Below are 26639 nucleotides of genomic sequence, written 5' to 3' on the forward strand. Positions count from 1 at the left end.
CTAAACAAAAGTCATGGGAGGACTTTGGCAAGAATATAGAAAATAAATATTAAGAAGGTGGCAAAATATTCTGGAGGTTGTTGAAGAAGCTTAGGAATGGAGGAAAGAGTGCTGTAAAAGGAATTAGAGATGATAAAGGTGACATGAAAACTGGAGAAAAAGATATCCTTCATACTTGAAGGATATCTTTTGAAATTACTTTGAAAAACTGCTAAATGAAACAAGCAGTGATGACAGTACAGTGGTAAAAAAAACACTGACCAGGCATGCAGTCAGGAATACATATCCATACTTGAAGTAGAAAAAGCCATCAAAGGCTTGAAATGTGGAAAGGCAGCTGGAGTAGATGATATTCAACCAGAAATGCTGAAGTATGGTGGTATAAGAGTCTTACAGTGGCTGCACTGCATAGTTCAGACAGCCTGGACAGAGGGACGAATTCCAGATGATTGGAGTAGAGCTCTCATAGTACCCATATAAAAAGGGCAATGAAACTGAATGTGAGAATTACAGAGGTATTTCCCTACTAAGTGTTCCTGGCAAGATCTATGCAAGTATACTTGAGAAATGGTTGAGAAGAATTGTGGAAGAAAAGCTTGGTGAAGAACAAGCTGGATTCAGGCCAAATAGAGGCTGTCAGGATCAGATCTTCACTTTACGACAAATAGTCGAGAAAGCATGGGAATATAACAAAGATCTATATTTAAGTTTTGTCGATTTGGAAAAGGCATATGACAAGGTGCCAAGAGAGAAGCTATTCAATACGCTACAGTTATATGGTGTCAATGGGGCATTATATCAAGCAATACTTTGTCTTTATTTGAGTTGTAAGTCAGCAGTTAGAATTGAAGGAAGTACAGGAAGATGGTTTAATGTTATATCTGGTGTGAGACAAGGATGTACATTATCCCCTCTGTTATTCATTATCTATATGGATCACATTATGAAGGAAAGTGGTATTAAACATGATATCAAAATTAGAGATGTTAATGTCAGCTCTTTGCTTTATGCAGACGATGTGTACTTCTAAATAAATCCGCTACAAGTCTGCAAGATTCTCTGACTAAATTGAATAGCTGTTGTAATAGATATGGTATGAAGGTCAGCAATAAAAAGACAAAGACAATGAAAATAGGCAGAATCATTGAAAATGTCAACTGTGTTGTGAGTGGAGAACTTGTGGAACAAGTAAAACATTTCAGCTACTTAGGCGCGATTTTTACTGAAGATGGTAAATTAAATATAGAAATAGACAACAGAATCAGCAAAGCTGGTATGGTGGGAAGTCAATTGAATAAATTCATATGGAATAAGAGAGAAATTAGTCAGAACACTAAATTAGCTGTATACAAGACAGTGTTCAAACCAGTTTTAACTTATGGATCTGAGCGTTGGGTCAGAAGTAAAACACTTGACCAAAGACTAGAGGCTGCAGGTATGAGAGTCCTGAGAAAGATTATAGGCGTGAACAGATGGCATCAATGGCTATATCATATTAAAAACGAGGATATTAGGAAAGAACTTGACATTGTCAGCATCCAGGAATGCGCTAGCAGAGCTAATCTCAGGTGGTATGGTCACTTAAGCAGAATGGGCGAGGAAAGATTAGCAAAACAAGTGTTCTCTGCCAGGTTGGCAGCAAAACGACCCAGTGGAAGACCAAGATATAGGTGGATTGATACGGTACAAAGTGCCTTAGACGATAGAAATATAAGATCTGATAATGTTGGAGTCTTGACAAGTAACAGACTGATTTGGAGGAAAATTATAGATAGGAAGTTAGTAATGATATAATTTTTTCATGTAGTACTATCATATACTGTACACCCCTTGTGGGTACATGGCAGGAATTTGATGATGATGATTCTCCAGCCTTTCCTTAATAACACACATACACCATTTTGTCCTTTCACCTCCTCCTCCATTATAGATGATTCTGTAGCTTTAGTAATTAGCACTACTCTTCCATCTGGTTTCATTAACTCCTAGAATCCCTTCATCTCTTTTCTATGCTTGTTCTTTCATTTCAAATTTACTTACTTTCAACATTGTTCTCGCATTCCTAGTTCCAATCTGCATTGGTATTTCTTTACATTCCTGATATATTTTCCTCTCTAGATAACATATTTATTTCTTCATGTAAATTAAGTTATTTCCCCCGAGGATTCTTAGTACTCCTATCCTATTAAAGGGATGCTGGAAAATTGGGACCATGGCTTAGAAGTTCCATAGTAATGTGCTTGGGAAGATATTGCAGTAATTTCTCCTTGCTTTTTGCGCTGAAGGTTTGCAACTTTTTTAACTAATAACAAGACTACTGCTGTTGCTTCTCTCTCTCTCTTTCTCGACTGTTAGCATATAGGTGGGCTCAGTGGAATGATCTTCATGACTAAGGTGGCCCTACTGGGAGCATATACTCCCAACGTGCTAATCAATGCCAAAAACTCCTTACCTTTATTCGAATACTTCTGACATTAGTATACATAAACCACAATATTTCCCTTACATCTTGTTGATTATCCCACTTTTCTGTCATCTGCATTCACCAAGGATATTCTTCCATGATCATTCATTATACTTGTTAGTGATAAAATTCTTAGATTTCCCTTTAGCTTGTTCAACTTTTCTTTATTCAGTTTAGCTTTAACTGTGGCTATCACTTCACTCTCTTTGACCTGCCCTTCATAGTGTCCCCAATTCTTTCACTGTAGCAGATCCACAATATCCTTTTTTTTATGTAGCTCTTGCTTTAGTATTATTTATCCATTTAACTCTAATACAGTTAATTTTCTATAACTCTGGGGGATGCAGTCAGATATTGCTTACTTGAAGTGCCCTTTGACTAATTCCCATGCTCCTTACTCTTCTACCATGCAGTTTCTTTCTCATGCCAAGGCACTACTTCAAGATGCTCTCTCAGTTTATTATAATCACCTGCCTTATTTGTTGTATGCCTCTTCTTGGGGCTTTCATGTTCTTTGTCACCTTCTGGGTCGAGACTATATGATTATTCACCATTTGGAAGCATACCGGTCAACTCAGTTATAGATATTTTTAGTTGCAGTTACTAAATCCGTTGTTTTTTGTTCAGTGAGTCTCTTCACATGCTGCTTAAAGTAGTTATCCTGGATTAATCCTATAAATTCTCTTTTCCTCTATCCATAATGTATCTGCTGTCCAGTCCTTCAGATAATCCTGGTTTATAGCAGCACTGTTGTGATTTTTTTTGTCCTTTCAATTTATCTCACATTAGTCTCAAACCCAGTGCCTATATTATGACTACCATTATATATTTCTACTTTGGATTTATTTCATCTGCAATCATAAGCCAAACTTCTTAACCTATTCTACATCCTTGCTGAATATGTAAGCCATATGTTACTTTTTAAGTATATCCTCCTTTCAGCTAGATCTAACTAATAATGCCAACTTTTAATTCCACTATATCAGTGTTAAGACCTTACCTTTATTTCTGATTATTTTGCTGTTATGGTATATACATGCAAGTCTGATGTGCTTGTGTTCAGATAACTTAAAACATTACCAGTTCATATAAGAATGGAGTTGATTCCTCAACAAAATTCTCCATCCTTGTCTCCACAGTTTAAAATTTTCTTTCTTCATTTCAAAACTACTCTTTCATTTTCTAGGGTCATCCCACTCATTCTCTTGCACTCTTGTTACTTAACTTCTACCACTCGATTTGATTTGTGTGTTCATGCTATCATGCAGCCAACTAGATATATCTAGTTTCTCTGATTATTCACATTCACTCTTTTACTGAACAATTTTTCCATGCAGCTCATCTTTCAAGTACAAATCCTTTTGCACATAAGTCACTGCACAACATAGTGCACATACCATAATCTGGCAGCTGACTCACAATTTTGTCTATTGTTTTTATCTTACACTTCTCCTTTTGTACATCTGTTCTAATAGTCATATCCACTTGCTTGCATATTACTGGTCATATGTGACTTTTTTTTTCACTTGGTAAATGCTATACAAAGGAAGTAGGATCATAGCTTTGTTGTCACCTAGTTATTATTATTTGACACCTCCAGGGAGTCCGAAGACTCATCGAGGGAGAGTGTGCCAACAGAATCAAACGATTGGTCCCCTTCCAACTACTAACTGTGCTCAAACTTACTTAACTGAGCCATTAGTAGCAGAGGCTCTACCAATCGACCAACCGTTATCCAAATGCTTTCCTATTCTGAAAAATTACTGGATAATCTTTTAAAATTGGAAAAACATTGGCATATATTAAAAATAAACGGGGAAACTCATGTACTCATGTTTAAATAACATCATCATCATCATCATCATCAAATTCCTGTCATGTACCCTCAAGGGGTGTACAGGATATGACAGTACTACATGAAAAAAATTACATCATTACTAACTTCCTATCTACAATTTTCCTCCAAATCAGTCTGTTACTTGTCAAGACTCCAACATTATCAGATCTTATATTTCTATCATCTAAGGCACTTTGTACCGTATCAATCCACCTATATCTTGGTCTTCCTCTGGGTCGTTTTCCTGCCAACCTGGCAGAGAACACTTGTTTTGCTAATCTTTCCTCTCCCATTCTATTTAAGTGAACATACCATCTGAGATTAGCTCTGCTAACGCATTCCTGGATGCTGACAATGTCAAGTTCTTTCCTAATATCCTCATTTTTAATATGATATTGCCATTGATGCCATCTGTTCACGCCTCTAATCTTTCTCAGGACTCTCATATCTGCGGTCTCTAGTCTTTGGTCAAGTGTTTTACTTCTGACCCAGCTCTCAGATCCATAAGTTAAAATTGGTTTGAACACAGTCTTGTATACAGCTAATTTAGTGTTCCGACTAATTTCTTTCTTATTCCATATGAATTTATTCAATTGACTTCCCACGATACCAGCTTTGCTGATTCTGTTGTCTATTTCTATATTTAGTTTACCATCTTCAGTAAAAATTGTGCCTAAGTAGCTGAAATGTTTTACTTGTTCCACAGGTTCTCCATTCACAACACAGTTGACATTTTCAATGATTCTGCCTATTTTCATTGTCTTTGTCTTTTTATTGCTGACCTTCATACCATATCTATTACAATAGCTATTCAATTTAGTCAGAGAATCTTGCAGACTTGTAGCGGATTTATTTAGAAGTATAACATCATCAGCATAAAGCAAAGAGCTGACATTAACATCTCCAATTTTGATATCAGGTTGAATACCACATTCCTTCATAATGTGATCCATATAGATAATGAATAACAGAGGGGATAATGTACATCCTTGTCTCACACCAGATTTAACATTAAACCATCTTCCTGTACTTCCTTCAATTCTAACTGCTGACTTGCAACTCAAATAAAGACTAAGTATTGCTTGGTATAATACCCCATTGACACCATATAACTGCAGCGTTTTGAATAGCTTCTCTCTTGGCACCTTGTCATATGCCTTTTCCAAATCGACAAAACTTAAATACAGATGTTTGTTATATTCCCATGCTTTCTCGACTATTTGTCGTAAAGTGAAGATCTGATCCTGACAACCTCTATTTGGCCTGAATCCAGCTTGTTCTTCACCAAGCTTTTCTTCCACAATTTTTCTCAACCGTTTCTCAAGTATACTTGCATAGATCTTGCCAGGAACACTCAGTAGGGAAATACCTCTGTAATTCTCACATTCAGTTTTATTTCCCTTTTTATATATGGCTACTATGAGAGCTCTACTCCAATCATCGGGAATTCGTCCCTCTGTCCAGGCTTTCTGAACTATGCAGTGCAGCCACTGTAAGACTCTTATACCACCATACTTCAGCATTTCTGGTCGAATATCATCTACTCCTGCTGCCTTTCCACATTTCAAGCCTTTGATGGCTTTTTCTACTTCAAGTATGGATATGTATTCCTGACTGCATGCCTGGTCAGTGTTTTTTACCACTGTGCTGTCATCACTGCTTGTTTCATTTAGCAGTTTTTCAAAGTAATTACTCCATACTTCAAGGATATCTTTTTCTCCTGTTTTCATTTCACCTTTATCATCTCTAATTCCTTTTACAGCACTCTTTCCTCCATTCCTAAGCTTCTTCAACAACCTCCAGAATATTTTGCCACCTTCTTGATATTTATTTTCTATATTCTTGCCAAAGTCCTCCCATGACTTTTGTTTAGCTAGTTTTACACACTGTTTAGCTTTCTTACATTTGTCTCTGTATTCTGTAAGAGTAAAAGCTGACTTATTTGCCAGGAACTTTTGATATGCTTTCTTCTTTTCCTTCACTGCCTCTTTGACTTCCTGTGTCCACCAGGGAGTTCTAATTTTTTTATCCTTGCACACAACCTCACCACATGCCTCTCTGGCAGAATCAATGTTTCCTTCAGAGTTTGCCACTGAATCTCCAAGGTTTGATTCCTGTTCTCAAACTCTTTCATTTTCTTTTCAATAATATTTCTGTATTTTAGTCTACAGTTCACATCTGAGAGCTGCTCAACTTTTATTCGCTTTAAAACTTTCTTACATGTTATTCTTTTCAATATGAAATTCAATTTTATCCTGCTCAAGACTAAATAGTGATCACTTCCAATTTCAAATCCTCTGTACACTCTGGTATCCTGCACCAGGGAGAAAACATCACTATCAACAATAACATAGTCAATGAGACTTTTCTTATTCCTAGCCTCTTCTCTCCATGTGAATTTGTGCATATTTTTATGTTGGAACATGGTGTTAGTAATAACCAGTCCATGTCCTGAGCAGAAATCCAACAGATATTTGCCATTATTATTAGCTTTGCTCTTTTCTCCAAATTTTCCCAAAATATTTTTGTATGTCTCACAATCATTTCCTACTCTACTATTTAGATCCCCAACAAGGACCAACTTTTCCTTTTTCATTGTGTCAGTTGCTTTTTCTAAAGCCTCAAAAAATTCCTCCACTTCTACCTTAGTAGAACCTTCTGTGGGACCATAGGCACAAATAAGTCTCATTGTCCAGTTCCCCATTCTCATATTTGCCCACATTACTCTACTTGAGACTGACTGCCATTCAAGAAGATTAGCCTCGTATTTTGTGTTGAATACTATGGCTACTCCTTCTTTTCCTTGATTGTCATTGCCTGAATATAACATTTTGTATTTATTGCTCAGAAAGATCTCACCAGTTTTGGTCTTTTTTGTTTCAGTCACCCCTATTATGTCGATCTGGTACTTATCTAATTCCTCAGCTAGCTCCATTTCTTTGCCATTCAGGCTTCTTACGTTGATAGTACCGATCTTTAACTCTGGTGATGTTGAGTTGGGGTTTGTTTTCAGATCCAGTTTAAATAACTGGATCTTTTAATAGTAAAATTTTAAAATCTTTATTTGGATGTATATTATGCTGTTCCATTTCTGTACTAAAGCTGCCTCGGACAGTTAGGAAAATTTGACCATTAATCACCCAAATGGCCACATAGGTAAAATATAGAAGAAATATGTAAGCTTCATATCCATATTATCACAGTAGCATCCAAATGTTAACTGCAATGAACACTTTGTCCAAGTAATTATTGACATCTATACATGTATCAGGGATGATTCAGTGGTTAAAGATAGTTATTTAATGAGAGTTTTCTCTTTTTTTTTTTCTTTTCTATTTTTAATTATTGGACTGAGCTTATAGATGTAAACATGGATTGTACTTTGAAAATAGTTTTTAAAAACGAATTGGAAATTGTGAATATTATGTTCTGGAAGATACCTCTTCTACATAATTGTAAAACTTCTCTGTATTCATGTGATGTCTAAACAAGGAAACAAGCATATTTGTTTCCTTGTTTAGAAAGACCAAGGCAAAGGTGATGTTCCTGAAATTGACCTGGCTATGAAAGATGGCAATGTGACTTGATCTTAATTGTGATAACTGGTACAATAATCAGACTAATTGTAAATTTTATGTTCATTAACAAAATTCACAACTTCAGTCTCTGACTTGAAGATTTTTCATAAATTTTATGTTTTTGTTATCTGAAAGTAATCATCCAGCAAAAATGAACTTAAAGATTTTAATAAAGGAATTAAATTTTGTTCGTTTCAAATGGGATTCTGGTTATTTCCTAAGGAATGGATTAGTTGTCCTTTGTCTTTATACAGCATTAATAAATGTATTTAACATTTACCTTCTGTTTTAAATAAATGTGTAAAACTGTTTTTTTTTTTTGTTTGTTTTTAGGGTGCTTTGTAGTCATCGAAAATTGCAACCCTTTAGATCGTGACTCTTCATTTCAAGTCCATTCATTGCATTGGACCACACAACTTATTTACAATTAATTCGTCACTAGGAAGTTATACATAACCAAAAGCAAAAAATGGGGAGTGTTAATGTAAACCGTAATCTTTCAGATCAATTTTATCGTTACAAAATGCCCAAGCTTGTTGCCAAGGTAAGCTCTAGTGGTTAAGTAATGACATAAGTTACTTTAGTAAAGTTTAGTAAAGATTTTATAAATTAAAGATGTCAAGAAATTATGTTCTTGGTTTAATCTTTTATTGAAGTGTAAGCAAACAAAGTTTATGCATTTCAGGACAGGGCAACTCATATATATATATATATATATATATATATATATATAAAATAAGTTTAATGACTATTACCGAGAGAAAAGATGGCAAGATATATTTAACAATATACTACTAGTTTACTAGTTTCGTTACAAGAACATCATCAGGTATCATACTCAAAGAAGTATATAAAAAACTACAGAGACTTAACATTGTACTAACAGAACAAGTGAAAAACAGTAGCATGTTTGAAAAAATGCAAGTATGAGTTCCATACAAACGAATACTACGCGCTGTCGCGAGTGCGCCAGTACTGAACAGAAGCAACGTGTGCGTCCGAGAGATTGTAACTTAGGCTGTTATTGATATGAGAGGAATCTAGAGAAATTTCTCTTGATTCAACAATCTTTCTTTCCAGTTCATCGTAGCACACATGGATATTAGCAGTTTGAGTCCAGTTTACAATGTGCTGGCGGCCTTCGTCTGAGTTAGCAGAAAAGAGAACGTGGCTAGAGAGAGCGCTAGCTCTAGTCCTGTTATAGGAGATATCTCTACGGTGTTCATCCAAACGTAGAAGGATGGATTTAGCAGTCTGTCCATAATATGGCTTTCCGCAATCACATAAAATCTTGTAGACTCCTGGAAACTGAGTAGGAAGATGTTTCTGTTTATATTGGCAAAGTAATGAACGAAGTTTTGGAAGCGTAGTGTAGCACGTTTTGAAGTTAAATTTCTTGAGAATGTTAGCCAGTTTTGGTGAAAGAGAGCTGATGTAAGGTAAGGAGATGAAGGCTCTTGGGAGAGGGGGATCTTCAGCAGTAGTTGAGTGCCTGGGGGAAAGAAATTTGTCAATCTTCTTTGGAGAGAAGCCATTGTTGATAAACGTTTTTTTAAGAAAACTGAGTTCATTTATAATTTCTGTTTCTTCTGTAAGTAATGATTTGGCTCGGTGGGCTAAAGTGGAAATAATACCACATTTTTGTGGGGGATAATGATGGGAGGAAGCATGAAGTTTGTATCTGTCAGTATGAGTAGGCTTTCTAAAAATTGAGATTTTAATGTTCTCAGCACATCTGGTAAGTTTGAGGTCTAAAAAGGGAAGACAGTCATCCGATTCCAGTTCGAGGGTGAAAGAGATTTTTTCGTGGCATTTGTTTAGGTGGTCTAAAAATAAATAGAGGTTATTGACGCCGTCTTCCCAGATGAGGAAAATATCATCAATATATCTGAACCAGACTTTTGGTTTAAAGTGAAAGGAGTTAATAGCTTTTCCTTCAAATTCGTTGAGAAATATATCCGCAAGAATCGGAGAGAGTGGGCTGCCCATAGCCAGACCTGAGTTTTGTAAGTAGATCTTGTTGTCATATTTGAAGTATCCTGACTTTATGCAATGGGAGAGAAGAGCAAAGAGTTTTTTTGATAATTTATTCTTGAGAAGATCGAGGACTTCTTGAGCAGGAACATTTGTAAAGAGAGAAACAATATCAAAACTGGCCATTAAATCTGTTTTTTTAAGTTTGATGTCCTTGATTTTAGAAACAAAATCTGCAGAGTTTTTAATATGTGAAGAAGAAACTCCAGAAAGATTTCTTAGAAAACTCGCTAGAAATTTGGAGAGATTATAAGTGGGAGAGTGTATGCCCTCAACTATAGGTCTGAGTGGGCAGTTATTTTTGTGAATCTTGGCGAGACCATACAGTCGAGGTATCAAGGGATGAAGCGACCGAAGAGAAAGTCGAATGTTTTTTTGTAACTCTAAGGTGGTTTTTAATAAATTATTAGTTCTATTATGTAGTTCCATTGTAGGGTCATCAGCAATTTCTGAGTAGGTATCACTATTTAAAAGTTCCAAGATTTTATTGTGGTAATCAGACTTGTTTAAGATGACAGTTGCATTCCCTTTGTCTGCGGGAATGATAACTATGTTACTATTATCTTTTAAGGACTTGATAGCTTTCCTTTCAGAGTAAGAAATGTTGTCAGGTGGAGGTCTAGCTTTGTTAATACAGAAAATTGCTTCCATACGGAGGAGGTTAGCGTCTTTGTTTGGTAAAAGTAACCTCCTCCGTATGGAAGCAATTTTCTGTATTAACAAAGCTAGACCTCCACCTGACAACATTTCTTACTCTGAAAGGAAAGCTATCAAGTCCTTAAAAGATAATAGTAACATAGTTATCATTCCCGCAGACAAAGGGAATGCAACTGTCATCTTAAACAAGTCTGATTACCACAATAAAATCTTGGAACTTTTAAATAGTGATACCTACTCAGAAATTGCTGATGACCCTACGATGGAACTACATAATAGAACTAATAATTTATTAAAAACCACCTTAGAGTTACAAAAAAACATTCGACTTTCTCTTCGGTCGCTTCATCCCTTGATACCTCGACTGTATGGTCTCGCCAAGATTCACAAAAATAACTGCCCACTCAGACCTATAGTTGAGGGCATACACTCTCCCACTTATAATCTCTCCAAATTTCTAGCGAGTTTTCTAAGAAATCTTTCTGGAGTTTCTTCTTCACATATTAAAAACTCTGCAGATTTTGTTTCTAAAATCAAGGACATCAAACTTAAAAAAACAGATTTAATGGCCAGTTTTGATATTGTTTCTCTCTTTACAAATGTTCCTGCTCAAGAAGTCCTCGATCTTCTCAAGAATAAATTATCAAAAAAACTCTTTGCTCTTCTCTCCCATTGCATAAAGTCAGGATACTTCAAATATGACAACAAGATCTACTTACAAAACTCAGGTCTGGCTATGGGCAGCCCACTCTCTCCGATTCTTGCGGATATATTTCTCAACGAATTTGAAGGAAAAGCTATTAACTCCTTTCACTTTAAACCAAAAGTCTGGTTCAGATATATTGATGATATTTTCCTCATCTGGGAAGACGGCGTCAATAACCTCTATTTATTTTTAGACCACCTAAACAAATGCCACGAAAAAATCTCTTTCACCCTCGAACTGGAATCGGATGACTGTCTTCCCTTTTTAGACCTCAAACTTACCAGATGTGCTGAGAACATTAAAATCTCAATTTTTAGAAAGCCTACTCATACTGACAGATACAAACTTCATGCTTCCTCCCATCATTATCCCCCACAAAAATGTGGTATTATTTCCACTTTAGCCCACCGAGCCAAATCATTACTTACAGAAGAAACAGAAATTATAAATGAACTCAGTTTTCTTAAAAAAACGTTTATCAACAATGGCTTCTCTCCAAAGAAGATTGACAAATTTCTTTCCCCCAGGCACTCAACTACTGCTGAAGATCCCCCTCTCCCAAGAGCCTTCATCTCCTTACCTTACATCAGCTCTCTTTCACCAAAACTGACTAACATTCTCAAGAAATTTAACTTCAAAACGTGCTACACTACGCTTCCAAAACTTCGTTCATTACTTTGCCAATATAAACAGAAACATCTTCCTACTCAGTTTCCAGGAGTCTACAAGATTTTATGTGATTGCGGAAAGCCATATTATGGACAGACTGCTAAATCCATCCTTCTACGTTTGGATGAACACCGTAGAGATATCTCCTATAACAGGACTAGAGCTAGCGCTCTCTCTAGCCACGTTCTCTTTTCTGCTAACTCAGACGAAGGCCGCCAGCACATTGTAAACTGGACTCAAACTGCTAATATCCATGTGTGCTACGATGAACTGGAAAGAAAGATTGTTGAATCAAGAGAAATTTCTCTAGATTCCTCTCATATCAATAACAGCCTAAGTTACAATCTCTCGGACGCACACGTTGCTTCTGTTCAGTACTGGCGCACTCGCGACAGCGCGTAGTATTCGTTTGTATGGAACTCATACTTGCATTTTTTCAAACATGCTACTGTTTTTCACTTGTTCTGTTAGTACAATGTTAAGTCTCTGTAGTTTTTTATATACTTCTTTGAGTATGATACCTGATGATGTTCTTGTAACGAAACTAGTAAACTAGTAGTATATTGTTAAATATATCTTGCCATCTTTTCTCTCGGTAATAGTCATTAAACTTATTTTATAATATTCCAACCGAGTTAAAATGAATTGTCAAAATATATATATATATATATATATATATATATATATATATGCTGATGATTTCATATCACTTGCCTTAGTATCCCATAATGCAAAGCACATATCCTTACATGTATGTATAATGTTATGCATTATGGGAAGGGTCACTACCCAGACCGGTTTTGACCTTTGAGGTCTCATCAGTGGGAGCCCAGACCCAGAGGTTGATACCAAGGTTGAAGTAATGCAGAAGTCATATTTCCATATATGAGTAGCCAAAAGGTGTCACACCTTATTATTAAAATACTCTGAATTAGAGTGTGTTGTTGGAAGTTTTCAACTTGGTTATGCTATAAATTAAAGATGCCATCTTCCCATAATGCATAGCATTATACATATCTGTAAGGATATGTGCTTTGCATTATGGGATACTAAGGCAAATGATGTGAAATCATTAGCCTCTATATATGAGTTGCCCTGTCCTGAAAATACTTCAGGTGAAAACTTGGTTTCAACCTCTTGGATAAAGGATTAAACCAAGAATATAATTTCTTGGTATCTTTAATTTATAGCATAACCAAGTGGAAAATCTTCTAGTAAAGATAAGTTGAGCAATTTTCTCACTATATTTTGTAAAAATACATGAATTAAATGGCTTAACTGTGATGTTTAATTGAAAGTACTTTCATTTTTGATTAATTGAAAGTCATTTTAATTTTGTGTTGCAATACTGCCCACACAAATTGTTTTTTTTTTTTTAATTTTTTTTATTATAAATGTAGTGGTTGAGTATTTTAAATATCATTGATTTGGAGATTTTGCCTTTCTAGCACTTTGCAATATATTACACCAACCTTTAGAACAAATTCACTTTATAGACATAAGATCGATTTATGGCCTTAATAATAATTGGGAATGGGCAAAACTATGTTAAAGTATTGGAAGTTTTTTCCCACTTGGTTAGACTATAAAAATTTAGTTTAATCCTTTATCCAAGTGTACACTTGGATAAAGGATTAAACTAAATTTATTAGTTTTGCCATACCTTAATATATGTTAAGGTATTGAGACATAGACAACAGAAGGTATTTAAAAAAAAAAAAACTATGAAAGAGGAAAGGAAACATTTACTGCATTCTCACTGAACGTGTGGAACAAGTAACATTTAGGCAGTGTTTTAAAGAATGGAAATTAAATATGGAAGCAGGTTATACAAAGTTAGTATGAAGCCAGTTATATTATGAAACATCTTCAACTAGTTTTAACATGGAGCAGAGATTTCCTTGAGAAATAAAAACAATTGATAGACTTTGGAGACCCGTAGATACTGAGAAATTAAGGTAGTAAATACATTAAGTACCTTTTTTTCATGAACAGGATGTCATACCCATTTTAAAAATTAAAGGCAGCAGTGTTAAAAATTAAGATATCAGGAAAAAAATTTCCATCATTAATATTCAAAAGTGTGTGATTAAAGCTAACCTATTTATGGTCATTAGGCAAGCAAGTATTTGATATAAAAAATCAGGGGGGAAAAAAAAGCAAGATATGGATGAATTGATAGTTATGTGGATTCCACTCATAGAAGGCTGTAAACCAATGATAGTGTTTTTACACTGGGTGGGCTTAGGGTCCACTGTTTGATTGCTATAGGACAGTTTTCAGATTATCATTTGGGTCTTATTTTTCTTTGTGCTTTGACCATATTAAAGAAGCAAAGAAAGGCAAATGCTTCAAGTCATGTCAGGTCTCCACTAAGCAGGATTGTGATCTTGTACTAGACAGTGATCTTGAAGACATTCACAAACATGTGTCCATGGCTTGATTTGAACCAGGTGATCAAAATTTAAGAGCTAATGAAATTGGAGACCTGATATTAGCCAACTTAATTTAAGGTAATAGTAATAGTTTAGCAGTTCATGATATTTTGCACCAGCCCTTTATGATGTCAGCTCGATAATGATTATAGTGTATTTCTTATTGAATAAAATGAATAGTGATGCTTTTTTTTTTAGGTTGAGGGAAAAGGAAATGGAATAAAAACAGTGATTGTAAATATGGTTGATATTGCCAAAGCATTAAATAGACCCCCTACATGTAAGTGTTTTTAATTTTCATATGAATTTTTTTGTTTGAATCTAAGTAAAATCTATATAAACATTTGTAATATTTTTTGTTATTTGATATCTTAAATGTTGACCTCCAATAGTACTTTGGAAATTATGTACTTTATTTTGATTCAGATATTTTAATGACATGATAATATCTGTAATAAAGCTACTGGTGGCCTTTTTTTTTTTTTTTTTTTTAATGAAACAAGTGTTTGGAAGCATCATTCCATTTTAGCTTGTCATAAGCAAAATAAAATTAGTGAATTGCTATTACTATACTTTCTAATTCACTATACATATTTTTTTTTCATGTCGACCAAACACTCATTACAAGACCAATAGCACAACAGTGATGTGGGGGGAGCAAGTGGTTTGAGAGAAGGAAGTTAGTTGCCTTAATGTTATTTGAAGAGCTGGAGATTATATTAGTTGTGGAAAATGATATGTGGAAGGGTGCTACTGTGAAGATCAGTAGGGGTGGACAAAGAAGGAAGAGGGTTAGAAGTTAGTTTGAGCAGTTTGGAGTTGAACTGAGGTGTTAGTGCAAGGATAGATAATATGTGAAAGTTAATCTCAGAAGAGAAAATGAATCTTGGTCAGCCATCAGAATATAATCAGAATCAAAAGTTAGGTGGAATGAAGGAAGATCTTTCTTTCAAGAAATAAGACATTTGTGTTTTGGTAACTTGGACAGCTACTAGACTATTTTCACTACTTGAGAATGGCAAGGAGGTTGGTGTTTAAGGCATTGGTGAAAGATGTTGAAGCTTAAATCATTTGATCAATATGAGTCTTTTTTTCCTTGAATGAAGAAGAGGAATTGGATGTTAGTGAGAGAAGCTCATTGATGTATAGGAGAAAATATAGGTGAAATCAGCCTTAAGGTACTCCAGCATTTGAAAAAATTTTCAAGAGAGGGAGCTGCTAATTCATTTAAAACCAGCATAAGACTGCTGCTTGGTAAGAAGCCACCATGCTAAACTTGATATCAGATGCAATGGAATTATGGATAAACTGAAGTGGTCACTCTTCAAACCTTCCATGACTTTGTGTCTAAAGGTAGGAGATTGGATCCTACTTTTAGACAGCAGAAGGATCTGTTTTGCATGGAGCGTTTGGCAGAATCCACATTGATCACTAATTGGTAGGCCTCCAGTTCATGAAGTTGCTCATTAATGACTTTTCCATTATTTTTTACAAGTATTGAAGTGATAATAATGGTATAATAATTTGATGTCTGACTTTTCTCACATTTTAGAAACAAGCTGAATAAAAACACTTCCATGCTGTTAGATAAATGCTGGATGCATGTAATGGCTCATAAAGACTGCAATGGATATTAATTCTGGAGTACAAACTTTTAGTTCAACTTGAAGGATATCATCTGTACTAGACTTGTTAGATTGAGGATACCAAGGATTTTACTAATGCCTTTTTTTGGCAAAAGATCAAAGGAGGCATCCCATTTGGCACTTCATAGTATAGTGAGGAAATTTACCTTGGAATCGGAAAAGACTAATACTAAGCGGTATGTCTTGTCTTTAGGTGATGATACCATTACATCATCTGTGAGAGGTGGAAACAGAGGGGTGAAAATTGTATCCATCATCTCTGTCTGCCATTTTAGCCTGCCTCCATCTGTTGGAGGCAGGCTAAAATTTTACTAACTTCTATTTAGCTGCTTTGGATTTGTTTTTACATTGTTAGAGTAGCATAAGCTGAGTGGAGAAGGACTTTTTTGACTTGAACCACTGAATGCTGAATTTTTGTCATGGACTGCTGTAACACATCTGTTTGGGGAATCATGGCTGTGATAGGGATCAGGGGTTCTGAGTAGGATGAGGAATAAATGTTCTCATTCCAACAAGAATGAGAATAAGGAGAACAAGTTGAACCTCTGAATTTTTCCAATCTGCTTGTTAGAATCTCTACAAACCCAAAGAATGAGTATGCAGAATAGGCTTGTGACATGGATAGAGAGTGGCTTATGTTTTTATGTTGTTCATACACACAAAAGGATATTAGTAAACCCATAGTACATTTGTACTGTGGGTGGGCCAAGGATTTTTTAGCAGTTTTATAAGGAGAGTGGAAACAATCAGACAATGTAAAAGAGGCATAAAAAATTCTCAGAGGTCATCCCGATTTCACCATTGTAGTGCCATAGTATATGATGTTGAGATTGGCTGGGTGAAAGTCTATCTGGGGGGACAAGGTTATGGTCATTTTCCAGGAGGAGAGACAGCTACAATATATTTGAAGAAAGAGTTGATGAAAAAAAGGTCCAAGGGTGGAAGAATGAGTATGTCATTCTGATAAGTAGGTGAACAAATTAAATCGTTACTGACTGCAAATAGTTTCTCTTTCCTTCTAACTTGGTCTAAGAAGTTAGAAAATAGGAGCCATGTTTGAATTCTGAATATTGAAGGTTCCAAGGAAGATTCTCACTGTTTCAGTAATTAGGCTGTTTGATTAACTCTGAGATAGTTAAATGCAGCAGAGTAAGGTGACAATCTTGACCCGCAGAAGATCATATAGAGGATTGGTTGGCATGAAATGGCAAAATATGCTCTGCCTTTCCTTGTGGAAGGAATCATGCATGATGTAATTAAATTTGAGATGATCTTTAGTTGTAGGTGATGCTATTTGAGATTGAGCAAGGAATAACTGAGTTGGATTTAATGTAAGTAGTGGTACATTTCATTGATTGTATTGAAACCTGGGATATTTTTAAAATTGCAGAAGTGTTAGGATTTTTTTTTAAAAAATTTTTATGGGAGATATTTTAACTGTGTTGTGTTATGCTGTCTGTCATGAAAAACTTAATAAGGACATTCAACAGAGATCATCTTGTGGACTCTCACACTGGGTGTGACCAGACTCCAGTTTAAGCATGGCTTTGAATGCTGCCCCCTCCACCCACATAGTCAACTATACTGGCAAATAATCCTGCTGTTGTTTACTCTAAGTAGCAGGGTTATTTGCCAGTTGGTTGGGAAGCCTCCTGAAGTAGGTGTAGTTGGTTTTTCTCTAAATGGAGAAGCTATGCTGATATCTTCCCTACTTTCATAAAATTTCATAAAATTATGGTGTATTCTGACAATTGACTAAATATGCATTGAATTATGCTCAGTCTAATCACACTGATCAATGAATTAAAATGATAACTAAAATCGGGATTCTTACAAATTTTGAGAATAAATCCAAGTCATCAAAGAAAAATATTCTCTAAAAATTTAATCTAAAATTTTAGGATCAAATTTAAAGAAGGCATATTGAAATATAATTAAACAAATGAAAGGTGTAAAGAACTTGATAAACCTTACCATGTTTTTATCGAGAGAGTGATAAACACGGTAAGGAAAGCAAAAAATCAGGCCTGAGGAAATTAGTAAGAAATATTTTATGAAATTCCCAGAAAATAACAGGGTTATTAAGTTGTCACTTGGATAAAGTAAAATTTTCAAATTGATTAGTTCTCAAAGCCAAGATGGAACTAGACATTATAGAGGTGGATGAGTTAGAGGCATTAAAGATATTGTAAGCATTATATGCGAATACAGCAGTAGAATTCAGTGGGATATTAGCAGAGATAATAAAGGAATGTATAAGAGAATTAGTATTGTCTTAAACCTTGTTTTAATCTAGAGAGCAAGATACAGGGGTAGAGATAGAACTGTTATTGCCAATTGTAGATCTCCTCTGGAGTAGTCATTAAGTTATTGGAGAGATTGATAAGAAACTGCATTCAGAAGTAGGTAGGTGGTTTAGTACCTTGATCCTTTATAGTGAATTGCATAGCTTTAATAAAGGCAGGTCTTGCATTAGTAATCTGCCCACTATTTTACAATAGTGATGGTATAATTGGATGGGAGAACAGATAATCCATGATATCTCTGAATTTTTCCAAGCTGCTTGATAGAATCTCTACAAACCCAAGGCAAGTATGCAGAATAGGCTTGTGACATGGATAGAGAGTGGCTTATGTTTTTGTTGTTCATACACACAAAAGGATATTAGTAAACCCATGGTACATTTGTACTGTGGGTGGGCCAAGGATTTTTTTAGCAGTTTTATATATTTTTATGTAATTTATTTTTACATTGTCTGGAAACCGTGCTCTAGAGACCAAACATTGAACTTTTTTCAAAGCTACTTCAAGCTTCCAATAAACTGGGCGGTTGTCTCATGTTGGGCAATGAAATTAATCTCCCACCTAAAGACAATCACAAACATCCATGCCCACAGTGGGATTTAAACCTGCAACCTGTTAGTTGGAGAGTGGGTACACTAGCCACTTTGCAAACCAGAGCTGGCCGTTTTAATGATGAAAAACATACTTTCATTGCTAAAAAAGTACCTTTTTCCAGTCCTTTTTTCCCCCACAATAGTCTTTGCTTACACCATTGTATTCTAGCTGCCTTTTGCTTGGAATTCATAAGCAGCTTTATCTCAGGCACATGTGATTTAAAACCCAATTTGTGAAGTCTCAACGTTGTAGTTTTAAACACATTTGCACCTAGTTCTTTCCATTTCCTGTGAAAATATTTGCACTTCGGAAGCATTTTTCTTCACGATATTCTTCAGTCTCCTCTCATCTCTTGATGTAGTTATTACCTTTCAACTGCTATTGCAGCGATTATTTTAAACTCCAGTTATTAGAATACTGTCTCAATACTTTACTGACACTTGTTTGAGAACATTTCAATTCCTTAGTTATAAACTGTTGAGTTGGGCCTTCTTTGTGTAAAAGAATCCATATGAAACTTCTTAGCTTCTGATATGTCACTCATTCAACCCATGTTTAGCAAATGATTAACTGAAATCCATGCATAAACGATTCCTCACATGCAAGTCAGTCTCATAGCTACTGAAATATGTGCTATTTCTATGCTCTCTCCTCAATACTAATCAGGAAAAATTTGGAATGATCTAATATTTTGAATGACATTAAAAATTATTCTAATTTTGTGAAAGTTTTCAAATAAGTTTTTTATAATTTATATTACATTTTTATGTGTTTGCATAGTTATATAATCTACAAAGTACATAGATTTAGATGATGCTAATTCATATTTGGTAATATTTTCTACACAGTAAATTAGAATGGCAAATCATTCAACACATTTTCTTTGATTATTCTAATTTTTTGATTCGGAGGTGTAGTAGATCATTAAAGAAATGTTTTAGATTTTAAATCTGTGAATAAACGGTAATGCACTGAGAATCTGAATTTTTTTTTTTTTATTTATAATTTACAAATTATAGATGCTCATGTGCCAACAGAAGGAAAGGAAGTTATTGAAAAACATTCTCCCCCCCCCCCTGCAAAATGGAGAGGTTGTATGATTCAACACCATCTAATGACATAAAAATGATTATAGGGTATTAATATGGTTGCCTGTGTTCCATGGAGATGAGGAAACAGTTGATTCAGTACTGCATGCAAGATAATGTGGCCTATGGAATTTTGCTTATGAAGTCGTGCTGAAGGAGTGTGGTCTTCAAAATTTGAGAAGTGTAAAGCAGAGAAATGTGATTAGTTATATATACGAAGGTTGTTCAATAAGTCTGTACAAAAATGAAGAAAACATAATTTTTTGGGACAAACATTTTTTTATTTTTCAACATAGTCTCTTTGTTAGTCCAACGATGCTAGAGTTTTTTGATCCTGTCCATATAGTATGATTTGTCCAACTCTTCAAAATAGACAGTTATTTTGGCAATCACTTCATTTGATGAAAATCTCTTTCCTGTCAGCCATTTTTGTCATGTTTGGAAACATATAGTAGTCCGAGATAGCCAAATCTGGAGGGTAGGGGGATGCGAAAGGACTTCGTAGCATAAATCAAAAGTTTTGCAGTCACAATTGCAGAAGAGTGAGTGGGTGCATTATTATTATTATTTGTGACACCTCCAAGGAGTCCGAAGACTTATCGCAGGAGAACACCTACAACTGTCTCAACCACTACACCGAACCTCTACTACGAATCAACGACATCTACCTCCACCACTACCACAACTAGTATTTTTTGTCTGTAAATTGCGTGTATTCTGAAGGGCCGATTTGTCTGTATGCGGGAGGAAAAACCCTGCTACCTCCATATGAGATCAGCTAACTCACCTTCATTCTCGTGGTGAAAAAGAATCTTCTTTTTCTCCAAGTGGTCATTTTCCCTTTATTTCATTATTTAAACAATCCAGCAAAGATATGCATAATACACTCTGGTAATTGTTTTGCCATATTCCAGTAAGTCTATGAAGATTACGCCACGAGCATCCCAGAAGACTGGCCATAACCTTTCCTGCTGAAGGAACGGTTTTTGCTTTCTTTGGTGCAGATTCCCCGCTTGCAACCCATTGTTTTGACTGTTCCTTGGTCTCAGGCTGGTGGTGATGAATCTATGTTTCTTCCACTGTTACGAAACAATGCAAAAATTCCTCTGGATTCCGTTGAAGCTGTTTCAACGGAATCCACAGGAATTTTTGCAAGCTGCCCTTGCAACAGTTCACACATTGACACTTTTGATCCAGTGTGAGCAAACGCGGCACCCATCTTGCGAATAGTTTTCTCAAGTGGTGTAAATTTTCATGTAAAATATTATGTACGCAGTCATTTGAGATGCCTGTAGCCTTAGCAATTTCACGTGCTTTCACTCTTCTATCATTCATCACCATATCATGGATTTTTTCAATTTATTTATTTATTTATTCTTATGGAAAAAGGAATACAGAACAGCTACAGGTCAATGTCCAGTCTGGAAAGCCAATCCAAGGTCTCATCCATCACCTTGTGGATGTCCTGTAGGCCACCACCGTGAAATTGGCACCTTGGGCAGTCATTCACAATATGAGTAATCGTCTGAGCCACGGGAGAACAATCACAATAAGGGTGGGCTAACAGCCTTCATTTATGTAGTAGGTAGCCACATCTGCCCTGGTTAGTTCTGTTCCTGTTGATTGATGACCAAATCTTCTTAGGAAGAGCAAAACCAGGCTGCAGAGCATAGTGATCTTCTACCAGGAAGCCATTTGTTGGGAGATTGTTGGACCAGTATTCTCTCCACATGTCAGGTGTTGATGGCAGGGCAGCTGAAGAGTTCATCCATGGACCAGAAAGGCTTTCTAGATTTTAGGCGAAGATTAGGTGCATTTATGAGTGTCTGGTGCAGGGGCAGCAGTGGGTTGCTCATTGCTTTATTAAATTCTTTAATTGAGGCTTATCCTCTGTATTTTGGTGGATCAATGTTATATAGGACAGACAGCCAGGAGAGAGGGGTGCTTCTCACTGTCCTACTAATTGTGCACATGGTAGAGTTTAGCTTGGTGTCTATAATGTTAGTGTGTGCATTTCTTTCCCAGACAGGGGCACAATATTCTGCTGCAGAGAATGAGAGGGTTAGTGCAGATGACCTTAGGACTTCTGCACCACAACCACAGGTTGTTCCAGCAAGCCTTGAAATGATAGTTTCTCATTTTAATTTTGTTGGACAGGTTGGTGATGTGCCTTTTATAGGTTAAGCTTCTGTCCAGGCTCACTCCAAGGTATTTCGGGTAAGGCTCATATTCTACCATTTTTGCATAGAAAGAAAGGTTGAGGTGTCGATTCGCCTCTGCATTGTTCAGGTGAAATACTGTGGACACAGTTTTTGTTGGATTTGGCTTCAAGTACCACTGCTTGAAGTACTTTTCCAGAATGTTCAGGTCTGTGTTCAAGGTTAATTCCAGGTTGGCAAAGGAGGTAGATTGATGTAGGATCGCTAGGTCATCAGCATACATATACTAGCTTGAGCTGGTATGTGGTAAGTCATATACTTAGATCTTAAAAAGTAAAGAGAATGACACAAAGCCCTGTGTCATTCTCTTTACTTGTGAAGAGAATCTGGGCCTGCTCTTTTTTCTGCCAATATGAACCTAGATCTTTCTGTTGGAGAGAATGGGTTCAAAAAGCTGGAAAGTTTTTTTTTTTTTTTTTTTTTTTTTTTGCATCTTATATTTCCTAGCTTTAGGAGGAGGCCCATGATCCAGACTGTTATAAGCTGATGTTAGGTCAATGAAAGTGGCTCCAGATTTAAGTTTCTTCTGGAAGCCTGCTTCAATCTGTGTTGTCAGGATGTGGTCACAGCAACTTCTTCCCAGCCTGAAGCCAGCTTGTTCAATCAGGAGTGCTTTTTCAATGAGTGGTGAAATTCTTTTAAGGAGAATTCTTTCAAAGAGCTTAAAGATGGAGCAAAGCAAGGAGATAGGTCATGGATCTTTCCCTGGTTTGGGCAAGGCAATTATTTTGGCTTCCCACCACCGATTTGATAGTTTCTCAGTCATTATAATTTCTGAGAAAAGGGTGGCCAGCCATGTTTGGCCTTGTTGACTGAGATGTTTTAGAAACTCAGAGAAAATACCATCCACTCCTGCAGCCTTGCCATTCTTGGTGAGTTTTAAGGCTACCTGTACCTCTTCCCAAGATACTGGGTGTACAAGTTCAGGAAGCTCAGGATTAGGATTTGTCTGATGGAAGATTGCACAATAATTTTCCTGATGGAGCTGGGACGTATCTTGGAGGTTTTCAATAAATTATTAGCCATTTAATCAGGAGTTCTCTGTTTTGTGTATTGTTTGTTCTGTCCCACTTAATTTTCTCAGAAGTGACCAGCATTTCTGGCTAGATATGGTGAAATCTAGTTCATGGATGGTTGAAATCCATCTTTTCTTTCTGTTTTTATCCAGTGTTGCTATGAGCACCTTAGCAACAGTTGGGTCTTCAGTCTCTTCATATTTGGCTAAAAGTTCCTCAGTTTCTTTACTCCAGCATGGGTTGTATTGTTTTCTCTAGCCTCTAGGAATAGAGGATTTGGTTGCAGTTTTAATTAGTTTAACAAATCTTGGATAGCAATTAGGGGTGGATGAAATTGCTCTAATGGTTTGCTCGATTTGTTTGTTTGTGAAATGCATTCCAGTTGGACCTGCAAAGGTTCCATCTAGTGATTGGTGTTCTGCTGATGACTGGGATTGATGTGCTTGTCTCTATTAGTGTAGGACAATGCTGACCTATTAGGGAATATGTTGAGGATGGTTCTAGTTGTTGGCAGAGAGGTAGTCTTTAGAGACTATGCACAGATCTGGTGTGTAGGTTTTGTTCCATGACTGAGTGCAGAGTGCCTTCCTGCTTGGCATTGTAAATCAAATACAGGTTATATGTATCCATCCAGTTAACTAGATTATTACCATCCCAGTTGTTAGAGGAATAGCCCCACATGGTGCGATGAGAGTCACCAACATAGATAGCAGGGTGAGGTGGTGTTTTGAACTTTATTACCTATGGAGTATTCTGCATCAGGTACACATTGGGTTACGTCCTTTAGGCCAGGCCGGATGTAGGTTGCCATGCCATGCTTAGGATGGCAGTTATAAGACACGAGAATTAGGCCTGGGATCTTTAGTCTATTGAGGGCTGTGTCAGGCACATGGGTTTCCTGGAGAGCCAAGACGTCAATTGCTTTGTCTTTGGCTATTTGCCAATGACTTCAACTTTGGATTTAGATAGTCCTATGTTTAGGGAACATATCTTGAGAGAGTGTTGTTTAGGGGACTGTAGCTTATTTTTCGAAGCTTGCTCTCCACCCAAACAAGCAACATGATTCTTGTTATTCCAGGTGGCGAACAAGCCGGCATGAAGCTTTAAGGTTTGTATTCATCATAGTTGTAAGTGGTCCAGGAGTCTTGGTACCTTTGGATGCCGTGTTTGAGACATTTGCTTCATGTTACCTGTGATTCATCTCTGGGGCTTCTTTTGTCTGAAGCACCAGCAATGTACCACAAGGTAACACTACTGGTGGGTGGTAGGGGGATTTTTTCAATAATTTCTGGAGTAGCGACCTCAACAGGACGTCCATAATGTTCAGAGTCACTTCGAACGTTACTAAACCACTTATAAACCATTCTAATCAAAGGTGCAGACTTGCCATAACGTTTATCAAGCTTAGCTTTGGTTTCCCGAGCCATTTTGCCTTTCAAAAAGCAATGTTTAACCATTACACGAAATTCTTTCTCATCCATTTTTCACAAATCATGGTACTTAATCGATTCAAATGAACACCAAACACAGAGTAATAGATCTATCTGACTGAAACTTAGTGTGTGATCCTCCAACAGTTGCCAGCAACTAAAAATAACCTCGATACGTACTGGTGGTTCCATCTCTTCGACTTTGCATGGATTTATCAAACAGCCCTTGTAAGTTGGGATGGGGGCTAAAAAGTTCTGATAAAACACCGAGAACAAAAATGATATTAAAGCAACTAATAGAACCTCAAGAAAGAACATATCTTAAAGCCCTTTAGCTCCCATATTTCATCAAATTGTAATAATTTGTTCTTTTTCTTTTAAGATATATGAAGACATATCAGAGGTTTGAAGAAATTCAAAGACATGGAGTTGTAGGCCATCAAGTTTTTCATGCTGCAAGAAAAGTCTGCAACTAAGATTCATTAAACTTTGTTTGAGACTTCAGGGGACTGTGCCCAGCATATCCAACAGCTGCCAGATGGATGGCCAAGTTTAAAACTGGGCATCCTGAGACAACAGATGCCCCCAGGTCAGGAAGACTTTCCACAGTGATCACACCTGAAAATATCGATGCAGTGCATGCCATGATCCTTGATGATAGATGAATATCAGCCACAAACATTGCAAAGACTAGGGATATCCAGGGAATGAGTTGGGGTCATTATCCACCAACATCTGAACATGCAGAAGCTCTCAGTGAAGTGGGTCCTCAAATGTTTGAATGCCAGCCAAAAGAAAGAATGTGTGCTACATCTCAAGGGATTTTGGGTCATTTTGAGAAATCAAGTGCAAATTATTTGGCTCATATTTTGCAAAAGCAACCTGCCTCTGCTCATGAAACTCAGCAGACAATACATAACTTGTACTTTCACTATTTGCTAGACCTGGCCCTATCTGACTATTTCCTATTCTCAAACTTAAAGAAACACTTGAAAGGAACAATTTATCATCAGGTGAAGTCATATCTGCAACTGAGGAATGGTTTGTGCAATAAGGGAAAGACTTTCTCAGACAATTGGAAATGATGTAGCAGTGTTGTGACAGGTGTATAACACTTCATGAGGAATATGTAGAACAATGTGCAAGTTACATGTTTCTACCTCAATTCTTTCATGCCTTTTCAGCACACCCTTGTAAGTGTATCTCACAGTGTACATATAGATGCACAATTTTGCAGCTTCTGGTAAAGCTTGAGTCCTCCCCCCCAGAAAACGGTGTGGTCAGAAAGCATGTGAGATTCTGGTTCTTCTCATGTGAGTGATTGAAATAAGCTGGAAGTAGATGCATATTGTTAATTGTTAATGCAGGTGACCTCCTTCGAGTTGGTGAATAATTTCCAAGTGAGGTATGGTGGATATTAAGGCATAATCTGGAGGTATTTATTGAACTCAAATTGGAGAAGTATTAAAAGATGAATTCAGTCTTAATGAAACAGAACTTGAATAGAAATCATTCAGATATCGTCAAAGGGTTTTAGTATCAGAACTGAAAATGTTAAAGAACCACAGTTGATCAACTTGTGATGTTACCAAAAGAATGAGAACCAGGATACGAATCATTTACTGCTTTCATTCTTGCCTAGATTTCTTTTCTAAGAACGTTTGTAATGCATGAGAGCAAGATGAATGTGTTTCACAAGGACTGCATGTAGAGTAGTGATACTAGTGAAAATGTAAAAGTGCTAGTATCATCAATTTCCAAGTGAGGTATGGTGGATATTAAAGCATAATCTGGAGGTATTTATTGAACTCAAATTGGAGAAGTATTAAAAGATGAATTCAGTCTTAATGAAACAGAACTTGAATAGAAATCATTCAGATATCGTGAGGTATGGTGGATATTAAGGCATAATCTGGAGGTATTTATTGAACTCAAATTGGAGAAGTATTAAAAGATGAATTCA

The 26639-nt window shown here is 36.3% G+C and overlaps 1 protein-coding gene across 1 annotated transcript in view; it reads left to right on the top strand.

Moving 5' to 3' along the window:
- Positions 1-26639, top strand: part of LOC150101605 (eukaryotic translation initiation factor 5-like) — a 217072-nt gene that overhangs the window by 87181 nt on the left and 103252 nt on the right. The window contains exons 3-4 of the mRNA XM_090400951.1: positions 8213-8423; positions 14579-14660. Coding sequence (XP_090257077.1) covers positions 8349-8423; positions 14579-14660 — 157 coding nt within the window. The 5' untranslated portion in view covers positions 8213-8348. The remainder of the gene's footprint in view (positions 1-8212; positions 8424-14578; positions 14661-26639) is intronic.

This window comes from Typopeltis vanoorti, chromosome 11 (genome assembly GCF_054136105.1).
Source record: "Typopeltis vanoorti isolate ZY-2024b chromosome 11, IOZ_Tvanoo_1.0, whole genome shotgun sequence".
NCBI classification, from domain to species: Eukaryota; Metazoa; Arthropoda; class Arachnida; order Uropygi; family Thelyphonidae; genus Typopeltis; species Typopeltis vanoorti.